The 18,358-nt window shown below is 42.7% G+C and overlaps 2 protein-coding genes across 2 annotated transcripts in view; one reads left to right on the top strand and one right to left on the bottom strand.

Moving 5' to 3' along the window:
- TMEM204 (transmembrane protein 204) overlaps window positions 1–5,005 on the bottom strand; it is a 29,958-nt gene extending 24,953 nt beyond the window's left edge. Inside the window, exon 1 of the mRNA XM_062588772.1 lies at window positions 3,935–5,005. Coding sequence (XP_062444756.1) covers window positions 3,935–4,208 — 274 coding nt within the window. The 5' untranslated portion in view covers window positions 4,209–5,005. The remainder of the gene's footprint in view (window positions 1–3,934) is intronic.
- IFT140 (intraflagellar transport 140) overlaps window positions 1–18,358 on the top strand; it is an 82,507-nt gene that overhangs the window by 59,368 nt on the left and 4,781 nt on the right. The window contains exons 19-23 of the mRNA XM_062588688.1: window positions 13,480–13,657; window positions 16,064–16,254; window positions 17,318–17,413; window positions 17,715–17,847; window positions 17,940–18,083. Coding sequence (XP_062444672.1) covers window positions 13,480–13,657; window positions 16,064–16,254; window positions 17,318–17,413; window positions 17,715–17,847; window positions 17,940–18,083 — 742 coding nt within the window. The remainder of the gene's footprint in view (window positions 1–13,479; window positions 13,658–16,063; window positions 16,255–17,317; window positions 17,414–17,714; window positions 17,848–17,939; window positions 18,084–18,358) is intronic.

Genomic DNA, 18,358 nt, shown 5'->3' with positions numbered 1-18,358 from the left:
ACATTAGGCACAATCAGATCAAAAAGGGTGCTCCTATTTGACCAGAGGGATGAAAAATTGTCTGTTTCTTTTTTTCTTTTTTAGTGCATTTGTGTAGTATTTAGGCACTTAGGTGATGCAATGTTTTTGATATCCCCCTCCAGGGGTGCGAAAGTGTGCTTTGCTCCACAGTGCTGCTTTGGCTTGCATTCACTCATGAAGACACTTTCATTGGAGTGAGGAGTATGTTGCTATATCAGAATGCATTTGAAATAGCTAGAGGGAGGAAGTTGTTTGTGCAAAAAGCATGTATCAGAAAGAATTGTGTGATTAGATTGGAAGTGGTGAGGTTATCAGGTTAATAATCTGATGATTTAATAAGACTGTCTTAATTGCTTGTTTCACTGCTTATTGTTTCCTGTATGTTTGGCTGTGTTTTTACTTAAACATTTTCACTCCCAGAAATGTGAATATCCAGTACATACAGCAACCCTCATTCAGGAATCTTTAACTTGATTTTTCTAAGTTAAGACTAGATGTACAACTTTGCTGGTTTATATGATTTGTTCCTGTCCTTGGCTTCATTTTTTCTATTTCTAATCTTTTTTACCAATGGCATTTCTTTGCTGCAGCATCTGTAATATCCCCTTTTCTTTTATGTGTTTTGGTATTCACACTAGGATTCCTTTACTGACTCTTCAACATCCTTGATGCAGTGTCTGCATTTTGGGATTTGAATGCAAAACGCCTTAGCTTTCCTCGTGCTCCAGTTATTCATATTATGATGGAGTAATTCACATTGCTGTCTTGTTAGTGGGGGATTTGATCAGAGAGTTATCTGGTATGGAATTTGATTTTACACCTCTAGAGAGGCTTTTGGTGGATGTACTCGTTGCATGTCCTTTGACAGATCTTTTTTTTTTTTTTTTTTTTTTTTTTTTTTTTTTTTTTGATTTTATTCCCCGTATAAGCAAGACTTCAATTATTGTTTGTTTGAATTTCCTGTGGTTTAGTTTGAGGATATGCAAGTCCTGACACAATGAACTACTTGCATAATTTTCTGTGTGAATCATTTTTTTTTGAGTTGTGTGCATGATGGTGGTTTTAATTTGTGCATTGAACAGGAGCTTTGCCAATGATTTCTGTAGGAGAAATAGTAGGCCCTTAAGTTTTAGTCAGTGAGAAATTCATTGCCAGTGAGTGAGCATGCTTGTAGTGGTGAATTTAGTTGGTTATTATTTACATACTACTTATGCAGAAATCATCAGTATATGTAAAAGCTACTATTTAAAGGTTTTAGTTTGTTTCTGTTGAACTGTGAGATAAATAACCTGTCCCCTAGATAAATACACATACATCTCTCTCTCTCTCTCTCTCTCTCTGTATATATATATATATGAGTGTGTGTGTGTGTATAAATAAAAAAACATTTTTGTGAGTGGTACTGTGACCTTTTTTGCATTGCTGTTCGAAGAACATGTTTTCTGCTTGTTCTTCAAATGGCGATACAATTTTTTTCAGGCTTGCAAAATACTGTATGGTAACTCACATGTTTGAGGAATTAATTTCTTCAGAAAGTGATTATTTATATACATATATGTGTGTGCATGTATATATATATATGTTTTTATGTTTGTGATTCATCTATAGCTGATAGATGAGGATTGTATTACATCTTATTAAAATAACAGATGATTTCTTATTAGAGAAATTCTTTACAATGATAAAAATCTGAATGCAGAATGAGACCCATACTACCTGAGTGTAAAATCCACGGAAATATATCTGTCTTAAAAGCGTGCACAACAGATTTGTTGCCTCAATAGTTTTTCATGATGCAATTGCAGAGGTAACATTTTCGCTTAAATACTTTCTAATGATTCAGACTTTGCCTTTTTCTTACTGTACACTATATACACAAGTAAAACAGTGAACAGATGCTTTATGCCTATACAAATTCAGCCATTGGGCTTCAAGATGCTTCTTTAAACTTAGTTTTTTTAAGCATGTTTGTAAGCTAGAATAATTCTTACAGGGACTTGGTCATACTGTAATTATTGCTTTGAAATCTAAGCATTTTCCATTACATTTTGCTTCTATTTGACGTAAGAAATTGCTGCCCATACAATTCTATGAAACTGATATGTCAATGCAAGTCCCTATAGCACCACCCATCTTCTGAACTGTGCATAGCAAGAAATACCAACGAGTTTGCATGTTTAAAACACTGCAAGAGTCAAATTCAATATGCAGGAGGTCATTCCAGCTGCTGAATGTGGTGCATGTTCTTTTAAGACCATGAATGGTATGCAAGTTTTTCAGTGACTTATAAATACTAATTAGGGCGGTGACTCTGGTGATAAAATTACAGATACACGTTGAGGAACTTTTTCAGTGGTCCTTATCGTTTTTATAACTATTATTTGTCAACAAAAATTCTTTCAGTTAAAAAAGAAATGAAAATCGGGCCTAAGGGCTTTAGAACATTTTAGAAGTTTTCTGTTTGTGGTTTACCCCGAACTCTAATACTACTACTGTTAGCTCACGTGCAAAAAAAAAGTTATTGCACACTTTTTTTTTTTTTTTTTTTTTTTTTTTTTTGGAGGCCGGTCGAATGATGTGGCATGGGTCCACAGTGGAGCATTCTTTGGAAAGAAATTCCTCTTTTGTTTCTTCATTTTGGTCTCCAGAGGGGTGTAAGAGGCCTTGAGGAGGAACAGAGCATTTTGCTCTTTATCTTCACATTTCAAATCTTGACGAAACTCTATCTAAAATCACTTACACTGCTTTCCTGAGTTTTCAGAGGTGCCAGAGCAATTCTCAGATGAGCACAGTTTAAAATCATGAAAAATCCTGGTTTTTGTCATGATACCAACTTTATAGCCACATGTTCTGTTAAAATTATTTCCTTGAAGGATTTGGTTAAAACACTGATTTGGTTGAATGAACAAACCCCAAGGCATTGCTGCCCAAAGCCCCTCTCCCTTATCATCTGGCTTAGAAGTCTTCCTAGGAGACGGCTATAGTAAACAGAGGCTTTCAGCAGAGCAAACCTCTTGGCAGCTTAGCTGAAGTCAGCGGCTCTGTCAGAGCTGAACACAGGTACTCTGAGCACAGTTCTGCTCCAGCTGCTTAACCAGAGCAGGATCACGCTCCTAAATGCTGTGAATGCCATAAGGTGCACCTTGTATTATTCATATAGTCAATAAAAAAATAAAATTTTGAATAGCTTACAGCTCAATTCAAGCTATATGTATTCTTCAGACCCCGTGCATCTGTGAATTTGCAGAATAAGAAATAGGCCATGTCTAAGGATTTGCATGTTCCCCAAGCAGAATACTAATTGTGTGAATCATATGCATACATTTAAGGCACATCTCCGTGTTGGCCAAAAATGCTGCTGTTTTTTCTCCTCCTGGCACATCCAACAAAAGTGAGAAATAACTTAGCATGGTATAAGAATAGTAGCTTTGCTTCTTTTTGAATTTTTATAGTATTTATAATACTTCATATTATAGCGACTGGAGTTAGGGGTTCACAGTATTGAGAAGGAAGGGCTAAGCTTATGGTAGGAACCCAAGGAAGAGGAAAAAGAGAACAGATTTCCCAGAGCTTTAACCTTAGAATTTGCAGATGTATTTTTTCAGAGTATCTTTTTCTGTGTGCTATACAAACCAGACCATGCCTGTGGGAATGCATGCAGGAATGCATGGGGAGGGAGGAGGAATTTAGTTTTGTGAATGTAATCATTCCTACTTTCCCACATTTATTTATTTGGGGCTGGAGCTAAAGAGATGGGCAGAATCAAACTTTTAGCCTGGAATTCAGAGAGCTATGGAGGAGGCAAAGGCCCTCCTCAGCGGCGCTCTTCTCAGCTACAAATCCTCTCGGGACTGTGTACGCTCTATCGGCCGCAATCCAGCGTTAAGCGGAGAAGACAAGAGGTTGAACTTACGTTTGACAGTGCTGCGAGACTCCTGGAAGCCAGCTGACTCCGAACCCCAGCCCAGGCCTTCACACTCGCGCTCCTCCCCTTGCCCGTGCCTGCTGCCTGTGCCTCCTCGGCCCCTTTCTGCCAGCCAGCACATCTTCCAGAGCCCCACGCTCCGCTTGCGCCCATCCTCCAGCGTCTGGTACACCCAGTTGGGAGTAAAGGCAGCTGCGTTGTTGAGAATAAGCGAGACCAGGGCTACCAACACAGCTGTGGCTACCAGTTTCTGGACAGTCATATCTGACTGTCAGCTTGCTGCCGGTATCTTGTTCGCAGAAGACGCGAGGTCTCAGTCAGCTGCAGCACATTGAAATTGGGCTTGTCACGGAGGCGGCTTCGACACGGTGTTATGAATGGCTAGAGGACATCACCGTTCATTCTCGAAGGCGACTCCGGAGGCGTTTCTGCTCAAGCAGGTGAGAGTGTTGCGAGGTAGGTAGGAGAATTCCATAAAACACGAACGCAGAGAAGCTTTTGCGGGTCTCTCTGCCCTTCGCAGCGTGGCTTATCCACCTTCTTGCACTTTGATAAGCAACGTCAGTCCTGTGGCGAACTGCAAGATGGGGAGGTCCATTCCTTGAGAGACGCGGTGAATCCAGCAAGACTCCGGGGTTGAGGTCGGAGAGCCGGAGCCGCCGGCGCTGGGGCGAGAGCGGGAGGCGCACTCGGCAGCGGGGGGCTCCGACGGCACAGCGCCCAAAGCCTTCCTCGACACGGCCTTCAGAATATCCCGGCAGCGCTGAGGACCGTCATCCTCAAAGGCCGGCCCAGCTCCGCGCGGAGGGTTTCATCCCAGAGGAGCTCGGAGTCTCTTGAGGAATGTGCTCTGCTGCGTCCCTCTCTGAGCGTCAGAGCCGCAAGTGGCAGGGACTGGAGAGCAGAGGCTGCTGTGAGGAAAAGGGTCCCCCCCCCTCCTCCGCTGAGAGGAAATGGCTGTTTTTGTGGCTGTTTTTGGTGAGCCTCAGGGCGTAGCCGCCCGCAACAAACAGAGCCACTGCCACAGCAGTCAAACGTTAACAGGATGTGTTTCCTGAAAGGAAAAAGGCTATGGAGACGTCCAAAGTTGTACCTCCTCCCTGGGCGACGTCCTCCCCTCCCTATCTCCCTCCTCCTAGCCGCCGCTGGCCGCCTGCTTGCCCGCCCGCCCGCCCGCCAGCCAGCCACAGGAGCAGAGCTGCCGCCGGGGGAATTAAAAAAAAAAAAAGGAAAAAAAAAAGGAAAAAAAAAAGAAAGAAAAAGAAGGAGAGGGAGTTTTCAGAGCGCTTTGTTGCGGGAGCAAGACGTGGCTGGGATTACCTGGAAGCCACCAGGCAGCGCGACTGCAGCGGGGCGCCGATGGGAGCCTGGTGATGCGACAGGGCGGATGAGCCACCTGATAAAACGAATAAACGTGCTGAAAAAAAGAAGTTGTGGCGGTTGCGAGGTGAACGAAGCCAAAAATCGCCACTGCGGGGCTGCGCGGGGCTGACATGGCCCTGACCCCAGCATCCTGGCATGCTATGAGGTCTTGTGGCTCGGAGGCGCTTCTGGCCAGCTCCTTTCAGTGCCTTAAGAATGGAAAAGCGTCTAGAAGTTGCTTAATATAATGCCCATGTTCACAATCCAGCAGAGAATCGACCGCCGTGCAGCCAGCCAGCTCTGCCAGAGCTCAGCCTACAGAAACTACGAGAAAAGCTGCCCTAGTAGGGATTGAAGAGGGGTTTACGGTGTTCCAACGCGTAATTGAAAAAGGAGGCGTCCCTGAAGGTTGTTTTCTTTATATATTTTTATTTATTATTATTCTTTTTTTTTCCACGGAGGGCTCTCGCAGAGGCTGGGTCTCAAAATCGCCCTTCGCTGTTGGATGTCATCGGCCAGGGCAACGGTGCCGCTGCTCCGCCAGGCTCGTCGCAGCCTTCCTCCTGCCGCGGGCGCTTAACGCTCTCCCATAGCCTGAGCCCGGCAAAATTCTCCAGGGGTGGGTGAAAACGCAAGGTCAAGTGTAGTGTTAAAATGAAGGTGGGACAGTGCGGACGTTGTTGTCGGCAGCCTGGAGAGGGAGCAGTGAGAAGCCGGGGGAGAGGGACCTGCCTGCGCTGACCCTGGCCCCGATCTTTGGGGTGCACAAGAGCTCACCTGGATGTAATAAATTAAAACTGACTCTCATTTGCAAGCAGTTTTGTCCTAGCAGCAAAGTTACTTAGCCAACAGATCCCTGTTGACCCGACACGTATAGAGAAACTGTTCAGAAATTTTCTGGAAGCAAATATTTTTATTTTCTGAGATTTTCTTTCTTTCTTTTTTTATGCTGAGTGGATTTGAAAATATTTGAATGATACGCCTCTATAATTATTTTCCGTCTGTCAGAATTGCATCTACAAATCTGATCATGAATTCACTACTCCTCTATGAGCTCAGTACGTTTTTAATCTATTAACAGATCAAGCTTTAAGTACTCTGAACGTCTTCATACTTTCACTGCAGTGCAGCATATTTACGTGGTTTCTTTTTTTCCCCCTCTAAGCGACTGATCATATTTCTATAAATGTCTGTTTTTAAAGGTTTGAATATAAGTAACGCACTGGGGTCTGCCATTCTTCAAAGAAATTTCTCAACAAGAATGACCATTTTTTCATTTTCATAACCCGCAGGTTATTTGTTGTTGTTTTAGGCCTGGGATTCAGCAGCAGGGCAGATGGTGAGCATATACAGGTAGCACCAGCAGGGATTTACCTTAGAGGTAAATCTCTGCTACCCTATACCACACCTGTTTCTGCTTGCTTCTTGCCTTTGGTTTTTGTCACTTATTGAAGTCTGTGAATGTATTTTCAGAAGGGCACAAACTTTGTATTCCTGTTGCACATATGAAAACATGGCAATTGCAGTTGACAAATGCTGAGCAGAATGAGTTTAAGCATTTAAAACCTAGCCACATCATTTCCTCTTTCTAGTTATTTGGCTCTAGAGGACTCCACCTCTTTTCTGGATTCAGTCAGCTTCAAAAAGAAAGCATATTCCTCCTTAGTGGTGCTAGGCTTTGAGTCTCAAGGGGTCTGGGTGCTCTAAACATTATGGCACGAGCTGGCCGTTTGAGACACGATCAGTTTTTGTGATGATGGGAGTTTAAACCTTGATCCTTGCTTAGAGGGGAGAAAACCAGCAGCACTTCACAAGTCAGGCCACCCTGGTAATAAGCCAGTATGAGGAGCAATGCAAGGCAGCAGCAGCAGTTGATGTTGTAATTCCATGATCACATTATGCCTTCTTTCCCACTACAAATTTCTGGTGGATGAGCTTGTCTACAATTAACTGTTTGCTTTCTTCCATGCCAGAAAGTGGTTTTGTTCAATGCTGTTTAACGACTCCACAGGAGTTAGTATAGCAGCTTACAAAGCATTTTGGGACATTCTGGGTGAGAAATCAGTTATGTAAATGTAATTTTATTTTCAGGGACTCAAATCAAATGACTGGTTATTTCTATACTGAATTTGACCATTTAGTATCTATTAAATTCCATTTATATTTGTTTATGCACAGTGCAGTTTCTTTTTCGGTAAGGTTTAAGAGGCAAATGACTTTTTATTGTTCTATTCAAATAATCACAATGCCTAAAGCTGTAAAACTGTGAACCTCTCAAAATGAGTGGATTGTATCAAGTCAAAATTGAATGAACAGGTTGCATCAAGTAAAAAATAAATGAGTTTTGCAAAGATCCAATAAATTTTCCTCGCCTTCTCATACCAAAATGACTCGGTTATTCTTTGTTGTTACAGTTTTAATTGAATGGTTCTTTCTGATACTTTCAAAGTAAGTGATATTCTGTCTCTTTGAAAAGTTTGTATAGCACTCAGAGGTCTGGTACTTTGAGTACAAAACAGTCCTGGACTCTTCCTCATTTAAAAAACCCGGTATGTTCAATTCTTAGTCCTGCAGATCCTTTCTTGAAACTTGAAGGCAGTTACTTTCAGAGCAGGAAGTGAAGAATACTCCAAATATTTTAGCATCTTTGTTTCAATATTGACAAAAATAGATAACGTGTGATTACGTCAAGTACTGCGACAAGAGTACCGCATGTTGAAAAATGCCTGACATAAACTTTACACTGAAGCACTTAGCTGTATGATTAATGTTATCCAGAATCTCAGTGGATTACTGTAGTTCTTCATATATTATTTAGGTCCTTGTTACTTTCTAGTCTTGCTGAACAGAGATAACCAGAATCCTGTGCATTTTGAAAGGATCTGAAGGAATTTTGCTGCGTCAAATTAAACTTCCATTTTCATGTCCTGAATCCTTTCCAGGTAACAAGAAGGAAGATAATATGCCACCAGTGTGGGCATTTTAACTCTAGATTTAGTATGTAGTGGTTTGAGTATAAGATAAGATCACTGTTCATTTTTGCAGAGGTTTTTTAAAATTTTATATATTACTTCTAAATGGTCAGTTTTTAATCCCCAGTAACATCAGGCATAAAGTAGTTTGTCTCACTTGGCTATGTCCAACCCCTCTGCAAGTGTTATGGTCCACAGCATGGTACTTTAATGTTATGACCATCTTATGACTTTAATCTTATAATCTGTCAAACTGTATGCATATCAAGTTGATCATAGATTTAATTATGTGGGCAGAATCTCCTGCTTTTGTACATTTAAGCCAGAACTATTACATTATCCTAGCACTGTTTTCCACAGGGGTGGAAAGGTGCAATTTTAAGTTACTGTAATCCAAGTAAGTGTGCACATAATTAATATTTGCAAAATTGCTATAGGTGATGTTAATTTTCCTTAGGAAACGGCACCTGCTTTGTCCCATCCTTTTCCTTTGCGTAAGGCAGCCAGGAGCAGCACATAGGCAGTGGGTGCAGGACCCATCCCTGCAGTGCCTGTCCAGGCCAGTCCAAGCACGGTTTACATTAGGGTAAGTCTCATAGGAAACACTGAGCACCGGAATAGCACATCCACCGCGTTCCTGGGTAGCTGAGAATCCACTCTTGGAGTTTTTTGGGGAGTTTTTCTGTCTGGTTTGGGTTTATTTTTTATTTTTTGTACAGTCTGTTCATTATTGTCTTGAGTTTGTTCTGCTAGCGCAACTAATTTCTTTTGCAGCAATCATCTTCCTCAGAAAGAGTTTTTACTGTGAGCTAGCCAGGCCTGGTTAGCTCCAGTTTGAGGATAATTTCCCTTTATGTCTCAGACAGGGAAGAGCCTTGCAGCTCCGTGGCTTTTCTGCACTTGCTTCTGAGATGCAAAAATGAATGATGTGTGATGCTTCCTTGTTTGCCCTGTGTTCGGTCAGCTAAAGTCCTCCCGCTTGTTCGGTGAGGAAACTTTGACTTTAAACCAAGAAGGCCCTTTTTGACGGTCCGGGCTGTGTCTGAAGCCCAAGGCGGTAATCGTCCATTCCAGGACGACCAGTTCGTTAGGAATTGGCCCTGCTTGTGTTGACGTTAAGGGCATGGAGAGGTTTGCTGAGTTCAGTGGGAGCTGTGCTGCCGTTGAGCTGAATGTACGCGTGGGCATGGGGAATGCTATTTGCATATTTGCACTGATTGCAGTGGGAAAATCTAGCCACTTTCAAGTATTACATTACTGCGTTGTATCATATAGCATCATAGATGTTGTATTAATATTTGCGTTTGCATTATAAGTTAGTCTTTTAAATTGGAATGTTTAGCGTCCTGTTCAGCAAAGCAGGACCCATGCTGGAAAGAGAGTCTGTTTTCTCCTGGTCAAGATATTTAGAGACAAGAAATGGAATGCAAACACGTGAATTTTGCATTAGCTAGAGGGCAGGATATTTTGTAGTGTGGTGCTTCAGCCATATCAACTTCTAGCACTTCTAAGTAACACTCTATTAACTGGACTTTTTTTTTTTTTTTTTTTTTAAAAAAGACTTGGGGGGCTGATGAAAACTATATGGTAACAGAAGGTGTAGTGAAATCAAACTGTTAGATGTTACAAACACGGTTTCACATACAAAAAAAAAATCCTGAGAGATCAGAAATGGGAAGAAAAAAAAAAGATCTTTCATCCAGTATGTGGTTAAACCTGCATCTGGGCTTATGAGGCATTGACGTCCATCTGTAGGGGTCCGAAACGCTCTTGATGGGGCCTGAAGCTTGGGGAGGTTTTAAGGCAGCAGCAGATCATTTATGACCGTGCTCACGGGTAGGCGCAGTCTCCTGAACTGAGAGGAGGAATGCGTTCCTATGGCTCCCGTTGCCCTGTTACTGCGCCTGGTCCTCATTAAGTTTTCCAGCTCTGGCTGATGAAGTGCAGATGTGAGCTAGCTTTCCAGAGGGGCAAGAAGAATGAGGGGGATGGGAAAAACAGGAAATTCTCAGAGTATGGGCTGGGGGCAGGGTAAATCATCGCTTGGAATTTTATACGTGATGGGGAGGCTGAGGCTGAAGCGGAAAAGTCGCTGCCTTTTATGGCTGTATCAGCAGATTCGTCTTTCTTGCTACGCTAACAACTGTCAGGACGTTAACGGTGGTTGTGCCTTGAAGCGAGTGTGCGTTGTGCCTTCTGTCTCTTGGTTCTTGACCCGACCTGTCCAGCTTGCTGCGTTACTTTACGCAACATTGTACTTTGCTGCGTGACGCGCTATCGGTACGTGTTCCCAAAGGGCAGCAAACCTGTGTGCCGCTGCGCGTCGGGACCGTTGCTCTGGTGTCGAAGGCATCACCCCTCTAGCAGAAGAACGAAGTGATGGGATCGTGCCGCCTGAAGGACAAGGCTGGTACACGGAGAAACGTTGGAAGCAGTTTTAGTGATATTTCATGGATCGTTCTGTTATCAGGTTGTTTGCTGCTTGCCTGTGGGCCTGCCGGCTTGCGCAGCAGCCCGCCCGATGCCTCAAGCTGAACGGTTGCAAGGGAAGTCTCTGAGAAAGCATTTGTCCTTATGAGCAGTTCCTCTTCCCTCGGAGCGGCCGGAGGAGTCTTTGCAAGATGAAGATGAAACTGAGGTCCTGGCTGCCTTGGACATCTAAAATCCCCTGATCTTTCTGTGGGAATTGCGGGAATCGCAGCATCCTGGGCACGGGCCAGGATTTGCTGTGTGTCTCCTCGCGGTTTGAGCGAGATGCAATGTGCACTGTGTTTCTCTTGGGTAGTGAGACCGTCTGAATTCAGTATTGTAGTTTATATTTATAAAGCACTTAGGTTCTTTAGCATTTTGCATTCTGGTGCCTGCCTTAATTTAAATTAGGATATAATAGATTTTTTAAAAGTATGTAGATAAGAATTACATTTATAAATATATTAATAAATACATGATCATCTTTATATGCCTGTGACGACAATCTTTGTAACCATGGTGAGTAGCATCTTCTAAACTCTTCCAAGTCTCTACATACTGTTACCTTTTAGCTTTGTATTTTAAAATACGCCATTTGGCTCATTTCCTTTCAAAAGTTTCCAGCCCTTGTAGTCTAAATAAGATTTCTCTTCCTCTTGTCTCTATTCAAGTCCCTGAACTCTCATCTTCTCTTTGCATCGAGGGAATTGCAAGCTGTCAAGGCTCTTCTTAAAAATTAAGTTTTTAGTTTCCTTTGAGAAATTTACTGTTTGCTTGACAAAGGGCAGCTCAGGCTCCTGTTCCTTTAGCCAGGGTAAAATAGCTATTGGCAACTTCTGGCATGCTACAGAGTCCAGAAAATGTATTTCTACCATTTACATTCCTCCCTTAGAGAACCACAGCTGTGTGAACACACGCGTCTTTTACGAGGTTTGACATCATCTGCTAACTCTCTTTATCAAAGCGAGGTATGGTGGCGACATCGAACGTGACCAAGATGTTCTGTAAAGGCGTTTTTCCAGTGATTTCCAGTTCTAGATATGAGCAGTGGTTTGAATAAAAGAAAAGACCGAGTCAAACCTTCCAAAAGTTAACAAGGTTGCAACTTCTGCTGATAAAAATCAACATTTCTGTATTGAATGGAGATCCACAGCCTTACGCACGGAAGGATCCAGCACTGCAATTTTGGTGATGCCACGTGCTGTTTCCACGCTCCTTATGGCTTCTCCGTTGGGCAGGGACTTGGGAATGTCAAAACTGAGCAAGAGGAGGCTGTGTTTGAAGCGGATCCAGTCTTGGTGTACAGAGAGAAGAAATTCAGTAAAGCATTCAACACGTGTATCTTGCTTTTTGAAAAAAATCTTGATCCGATTTTTTCTGTATCGTTTGGCCTTAGTGAAGTGTATGTTTAAACATACGTATTTCCATTGACTTCCACCTGAAAATGTTGTTGTTGTATCCGGGAGTTGGCAGATAAAAGATAATATTGCTGTGAAGTAGACGGGGAGAAATAGCTTTGCTCCGTCCCTGTCGCCGGTGTTTGACGGCACGTCGCGTCCGCCCGCTCTGCTGCTTCCCGGTTAGTCATTTTCCCCTGTTTGTGTGGGTCTTTCCCACAGCCACTGCGAGGAGAAAAACATTTTAATCATAGGAAAACGTGACTGTCAGTCCCCTCTAAACTGGAAGGGGAGCTGGGTGCAGGTGCAGGGCCTGAAGTGTCATTCAGCTCTTTTTTTTTTCCTTATGTCTTTTTTTTTGTTTTGTTTTCCCCTGCTTTTATCACTTAGATGCTTGTTTTGTGTCATGGTGGCATCTGAGGAATGCAGTTGTGTGGACCATATTTCCAGTGAGGTGCACGGGCTGGGAAAAAAAAAAAAAAAAAGAATAAAAAAGCAGATTTTGAATGCTTATGGTTTTTAGTCATCGAACGTACTAGCACTGAATGTGAACAGAGTCCGTGTCAACCTTTGCTAGTCCTCGCTGCACTGTCAGCCCTGCTGCGGCCCCGCCGTGTGCTGAGACCTGGCACTGCTGCCCGGGCTCGCAGCGCAGATGTTCACTGCTTCGGTCTTGGCAGGTGATTTTGCAATGTGAAGTGCAACTGCACTTTTAAGGTTGCTCTGAGCCCTGGGGAATTCCGATTTTGAGCATTGCAACGCTTTTCTCTTTATGGCTTTTTTTTTTTTTAATGCAAGTTTTAAATTAGAGCACAATAGTTTGGTCAGTTATTTCCTGCACATCATTCCTTACTGTTGGTATAAGTGGTAAGCCCTTAATAGCTGTTCCAAACTTGAACCATGGAAGACAGGCAGCAGCAGAGGACATTTTCAGTGTAAGGTCTCTACCATTTGTAAGAATTTTCTCTTAGTACTTTTTCAAATTCCCGTTGACATGGGACGATTATTAATGTTCAGGTGCTTGATGCAGTTGCATCATTCAACATATATCTTTGGGTGCGTGATAGATGTTTATGTATGTGCAAATATAACTGCTTTTGTTTAGATACCAGTGTGCAACAAAAACACTAGTACTTCCTTAATGCTGGGGACATTCAGCTCCAGAAGTGATCTTGATATCTGAGGCTGATTTCTGTTCCTCCAGCAAGTGTGCATCACATAGACTGCTTTCTCTCCTTCACGCGCCTATCTTTCCTTGGATCTTACCTGCTTAGTACACAAGGCTTGAAGGTGACAACATAACACTTCTCCTTTTCTTTCTTGTTTTTCCTAGTGAGGCAGTCTGGGAGAACATGGCTCGCATGTGTGTGAAGACTCAGAGGCTGGATGTTGCCAAAATTTGCCTTGGAAACATGGGTCATGCAAGAGGAGCCAAGGCGTTAAGGGAGGCTGAACAAGAACCCGAGCACGAAGCCAGAGTGGCTGTGCTGGCGATTCAGCTGGGCATGCTGGTAAACTCTGTCACTCATACACGTCTTACAATATCCGCTCAGTTTGACCAGGGAATAGAATTAAAAATGGGCCATTTTGAAATACCTGAGAGATGCAAAAACCTTGGAGATGAGTGAAACCTATGACCTGCTATCCAAAGAAAAATGAAGAATAGTTCTGGCAATTATTTTCCTGAAGTTGAGTTTTTAGCCCACGGAAGTAGGGGCCCCCTTCAATGTTTTATGACCTGGTGCTGGACAAAGCTTAAATGTTCTATCATACAAGGATTTTTTCTTGGGGTATAATTCTTCCAAGCTTAATCATTCTTGGTTTAGCTCGATAAAAGGAAAGATGCACTTGAATATAGTCTGGCTAAAATGTTTTAACAAACATGTTTTAAAGTCCCATGGGGGAAACACATGTTTCATTTTGATGTTTGTCTGCAGCATGAGAAGCTGCAGTTGTGTTCTGCTAGAGAGCGAGAGCTGGCTTAAGGCTTTTCAGCAGCGTAGGCCAGATTGAAGCTTCTTGCCTCGAGGCTGGGGAGCTGGGTGGCTGCTGGGATGGAAAGCTAGGAGAGTTCGGAAGTCAAGTTTGCTGTCTGTGATATTCGAGGCACAACTGCTCCCCCTTTTTCCATCCCAATTTTTCCTATACTGCTAGCAGCGGCAGATAGTGGAGCTTGACCGGATTCTAGCAGGCAAAGTTTGCGATCAGGCTGTTCTGCCGTCTCCTCGTAGGCCACTGCGCTGGGTAACCATCCACTGTACCTACATCTAGAGTCTGACTTTGTAGTGGATACATATCAAAATGGCACGTATTTTCTACCTGTCTTTATTTGAGTCTGAATCCACTCTTGTACTCGGCCAATCTTGTGTATTGAAACCCAACTGGGGCCCTGTGAAGATAGATAAATGATAAGAGCATGTATTTTGTTACGTTAGCCTTTTCTGAATATCTTCCTCGGTGATCTGTAAGAAAAACTGAAGAGGTTTTTTAGTCTGGGAACAACAAAAGATAAGTATGTGTAGGCCAAATGTTCAGTGGGAGGGAGAAACTGGGAAAGCAGAATTGATGAAATATACCATAGTCCATAGGAGATCATAAATTAAACACAAACTGGCAATATGATTTGACAGTAAAATCGGCCAAATCTGTCTGGGGCTGTGTTTGCAGAGACATCCCATCCTGGAGCTTTGATTTGACAGATCTGTCTATGCATTTGTCGCAGCTGCTGTTGGAACGCTGCCTTCAACCCTCAAGTATCTCATTACCAGCAAAAATGTTGATGACCTGGAAGAAGTTCAGAGAAAATCAGTGCAAACTGTTAAGCTCTTGGAAAAATTTCATGAACAAGGAAATCTTTAAAATAGCCAAATGGCTAGAATTTGGCTTAAAAGGGGATTTAGCAATCTGCAGCTTATATAAAGGGTATAAAAGCTAGAGAGCTAAAGGTACTCTTCTGAATTAAAGTGAAGAAAATAAAGGGAAATTCAACTAAATATTTGGAAAAGCTTCTTGACAGAGAAAGCTATGAGGCTGAAAAGTAGTAGCACTGCATCTCTTGGATATTAAAATCTACCTAGAGAAAAGGAGGGGAGCTCTAGCAAAACTAATGTTTTGTTGCTTTTTTTCCTCTCCTACAGTAATAGAATCATAGTGCAGGCATATTCCATCTTTAATTTTTTCAGGTTTCTTTGAATTTGAAACAGTAAGCATAGAAACTCTTTTTCTGTCTTGGACAGATAATCTGCATTTACTAAATATAGCATTCAGCTGGACAGCAGTTGGGTGGGGCAGGAAAATGCTTCTTCAACACGAGTACCTCTCAAAAGTATAAAAATAATCGTTCCAAATTCCACCCAGCATAGGCGAAATCCTCCTGTTCTAATTCTGTCTGAAATTAATAGCATTTGTCCCCAGGAATGGCTGTCGGTTGTCCAAGAACAGAATTCCTAGCTCTAAGACCTGCACTGAGGTCACAGGATTCCCCTGGCCCTTAACTCCTTCTTGCCAAGAAACCCATGACCTTCTCCTGAGTTGACAGACTTCACCCCTTGGGTAGGCAACGTGGCCGTTGCCTTCCCCTTTCTGAGATGGTTGGGCATCCTGATCAGTGTTCAACTGTTGATAGTTGCTCATGTCATCCCCAGTTGATGCTGCGCAGTAAATGCCAGGATCTGAGTGCTTTCCTTGTTTTCACATAAACATCCTGTTTCCCGGTAACGTGCTATTCCAGGCTCTGTGTGTCCAGTTGGTTAACACCCTCCATGCCTTCACCTGAATTATTGCTTCTTTAGATGCATTACAATGACTTGTTCTAATAAACACTCCGAAGCACAGTGTGTGCTGTGAATTACTGCTTGGATGGACACCTATGAAACTGGCACTGGAGCTAATGTAGTCTTCGTTTGCTTTCCCTTCAGGAGGATGCGGAGCGACTATACAAGTCTTGCAAACGCTATGACCTGCTGAACAAGTTCTATCAAGCCTCAAACCAGTGGCAGAAAGCCATCGAAACGGCTGAACGACACGACCGTGTTCATCTACGCACCACTTACTACAACTACGCTAAGCACCTGGAGGCAACTGGAGAGCGTGGTCTTGCACTCACCCAGTAAGTGCCAGCCTATGGCACCATTACACATACAGGGGATTTGGAGCCTTGTGTTTCTGTGAAGACTAGAGGCAGTTTAAGGAGGATGTCTGGTGATGACTACTAATAATTAATTAGAGTCTTTTCCTGTTTCTAGTGCTTTCTATCTAAGGGAGTGAAAGCATTGTTACAATAAACTTCCTAATAAAACTAAGAGTCAGAAAGGTTAAGAGTCTTCTCAGGGGCCACTTACTTTAGTGGAACTCCAATAATATCTGATCCTGTACTTGTCTCTCTAAGACCACTGCCCTTTTCCTTCCTTTTCCATGACAAAACCATTTGTTATTTACTGCTCCTGACAGTCCCAGACACAACTGCTACAGCAGAACTTAGTCTGACTTGGATGCTTCTGGTGACCATGGCCTCCAGGCCTTTCCTATGACTGATGGGTCTGTACAGAAGTTAGTGGAGGTGATTTTTAATGTGTTGTACTTGTTTAAAATCTTTCGTTTAGTATGATGAAGTCTTACACTACGTAATAAGATCACTTCCATTCAAAAGCAAAGCCAAGCTCTGGTGTAATCAGACCCATAAGATGATCCAGGCTGTGGGCAGCAGATGAGGAAAGACTGTAGCAGCAGATGCCTGCAAAAGTGCAGTGGTCTCCCAGGAGTGGAAACAAGACTGAAATTGCATTGGATGGTACAAGGACTAAGTGAGAAGAGGATCCCAGAATTTTTGCTACCTTTCAGCCAGATTCAAAGGAATGAGCTTAATGTTTGAGGTTATTTCTGGGATATACACTTGGAGTACTGCTGGCTCTTTGAATTAAAGAACTTACAATTCTGTGATCGCATTTTTTCCCTAATTCCAGCTGCCTTGCAGGAGCATTGTGCCTTTTGTTTTTGACGGTGCTGGCTGACTGCAGCTGGTCTTATGGTGAACTGAATAATACAGATGAAGTATTGTTGTCAGTGTTGTTGCTCTATAGCTGACAAACAAAACTAAATGCGTTTACATAGGAAGGGAGATAACTTCTCTTGAGGTAGTCATTTCACATCTAGTATGTTGTTCTTCTATACAGTTACGAGAAGTCAGACACACACCGGTTTGAGGTACCCCGAATGCTCTCTGAAGACTTACAAGCCCTGGAGAACTATGTCAACAAGATGAAAGACAAGTTAGTACTATGTTCGTTCCTTCTTCTGAATGGGGCTTTCAGGTCTGAAATAACATTTTGTGAAGAGAGCAGGAAAGGAGTAATATGAATCCTCTCAGCTGCATCTCACTTGAGAACTGTTGCACTCGATACCTAGTCTGAACTCTTCTGGAGTGCAGACCCTTGAATATCACTCTTGAGTTTGGGTAAAGCTTGTCCATGTTCTAAAATGCATTTAGTCTTAAGTTCAACAATTCCAGAAATGAGAAGTTCATTGCTTTGTTAATTATTGTTACTGCAATTATTTTTGTTGCTTTTCTAGGGACCTCTGGAAGTGGTGGGCACAGTATCTAGAGAGCCAGTCAGATATGGAATCTGCACTCAAGTACTATGAACTGGCTCAAGATTATTTTTCCCTAGTGCGTGTGCACTGCTTTCAGGGCAACATTCAGAAGGTAACACACCCTTGCTCCCCATTGCTTCCAGAGGATTCTCGTTCCCAGGATGCATATGGGCACAAAGTAAAGATTCATGATTTTCCTTTCAGGCTGCTGAAATAGCAAATGAAACAGGGAATTGGGCAGCATCGTATCACTTGGCCCGCCAGTATGAGAGTCAGGATGAAATCAAGCAGGCTGTACATTTCTACACCAGGGCCCAAGCATTTAACAATGCCATTCGCCTGTGCAAGGTATGGGAAGATGTACATTTATGTCTAAAAACAAAGTAGGACTCTGTCTTTAGGCAGCATGCAGAATGAAATGGATATGAGTTTGTACCCATTTTTTTCTTTCAAGTCGGGGACATGACTTATACAGCTCAGCTGGTGAAGATGTTCCTGGTTTCTCCCTACCATCTTTTATGAAAGATGTGTCAATAAAGGGATGGTTGTAACAAACAGAGAGATTGTTTCCTTGTCATACATCTCAACAGAAAAATGCTTCAAACAACTTTGGACTGGAAAGC

The sequence above is a fragment of the Rhea pennata genome, chromosome 15, assembly GCF_028389875.1.
Source record: "Rhea pennata isolate bPtePen1 chromosome 15, bPtePen1.pri, whole genome shotgun sequence".
In the NCBI taxonomy this organism is placed as follows: domain Eukaryota; kingdom Metazoa; phylum Chordata; class Aves; order Rheiformes; family Rheidae; genus Rhea; species Rhea pennata.
This window is presented reverse-complemented; position numbering and strand designations above follow the sequence as displayed.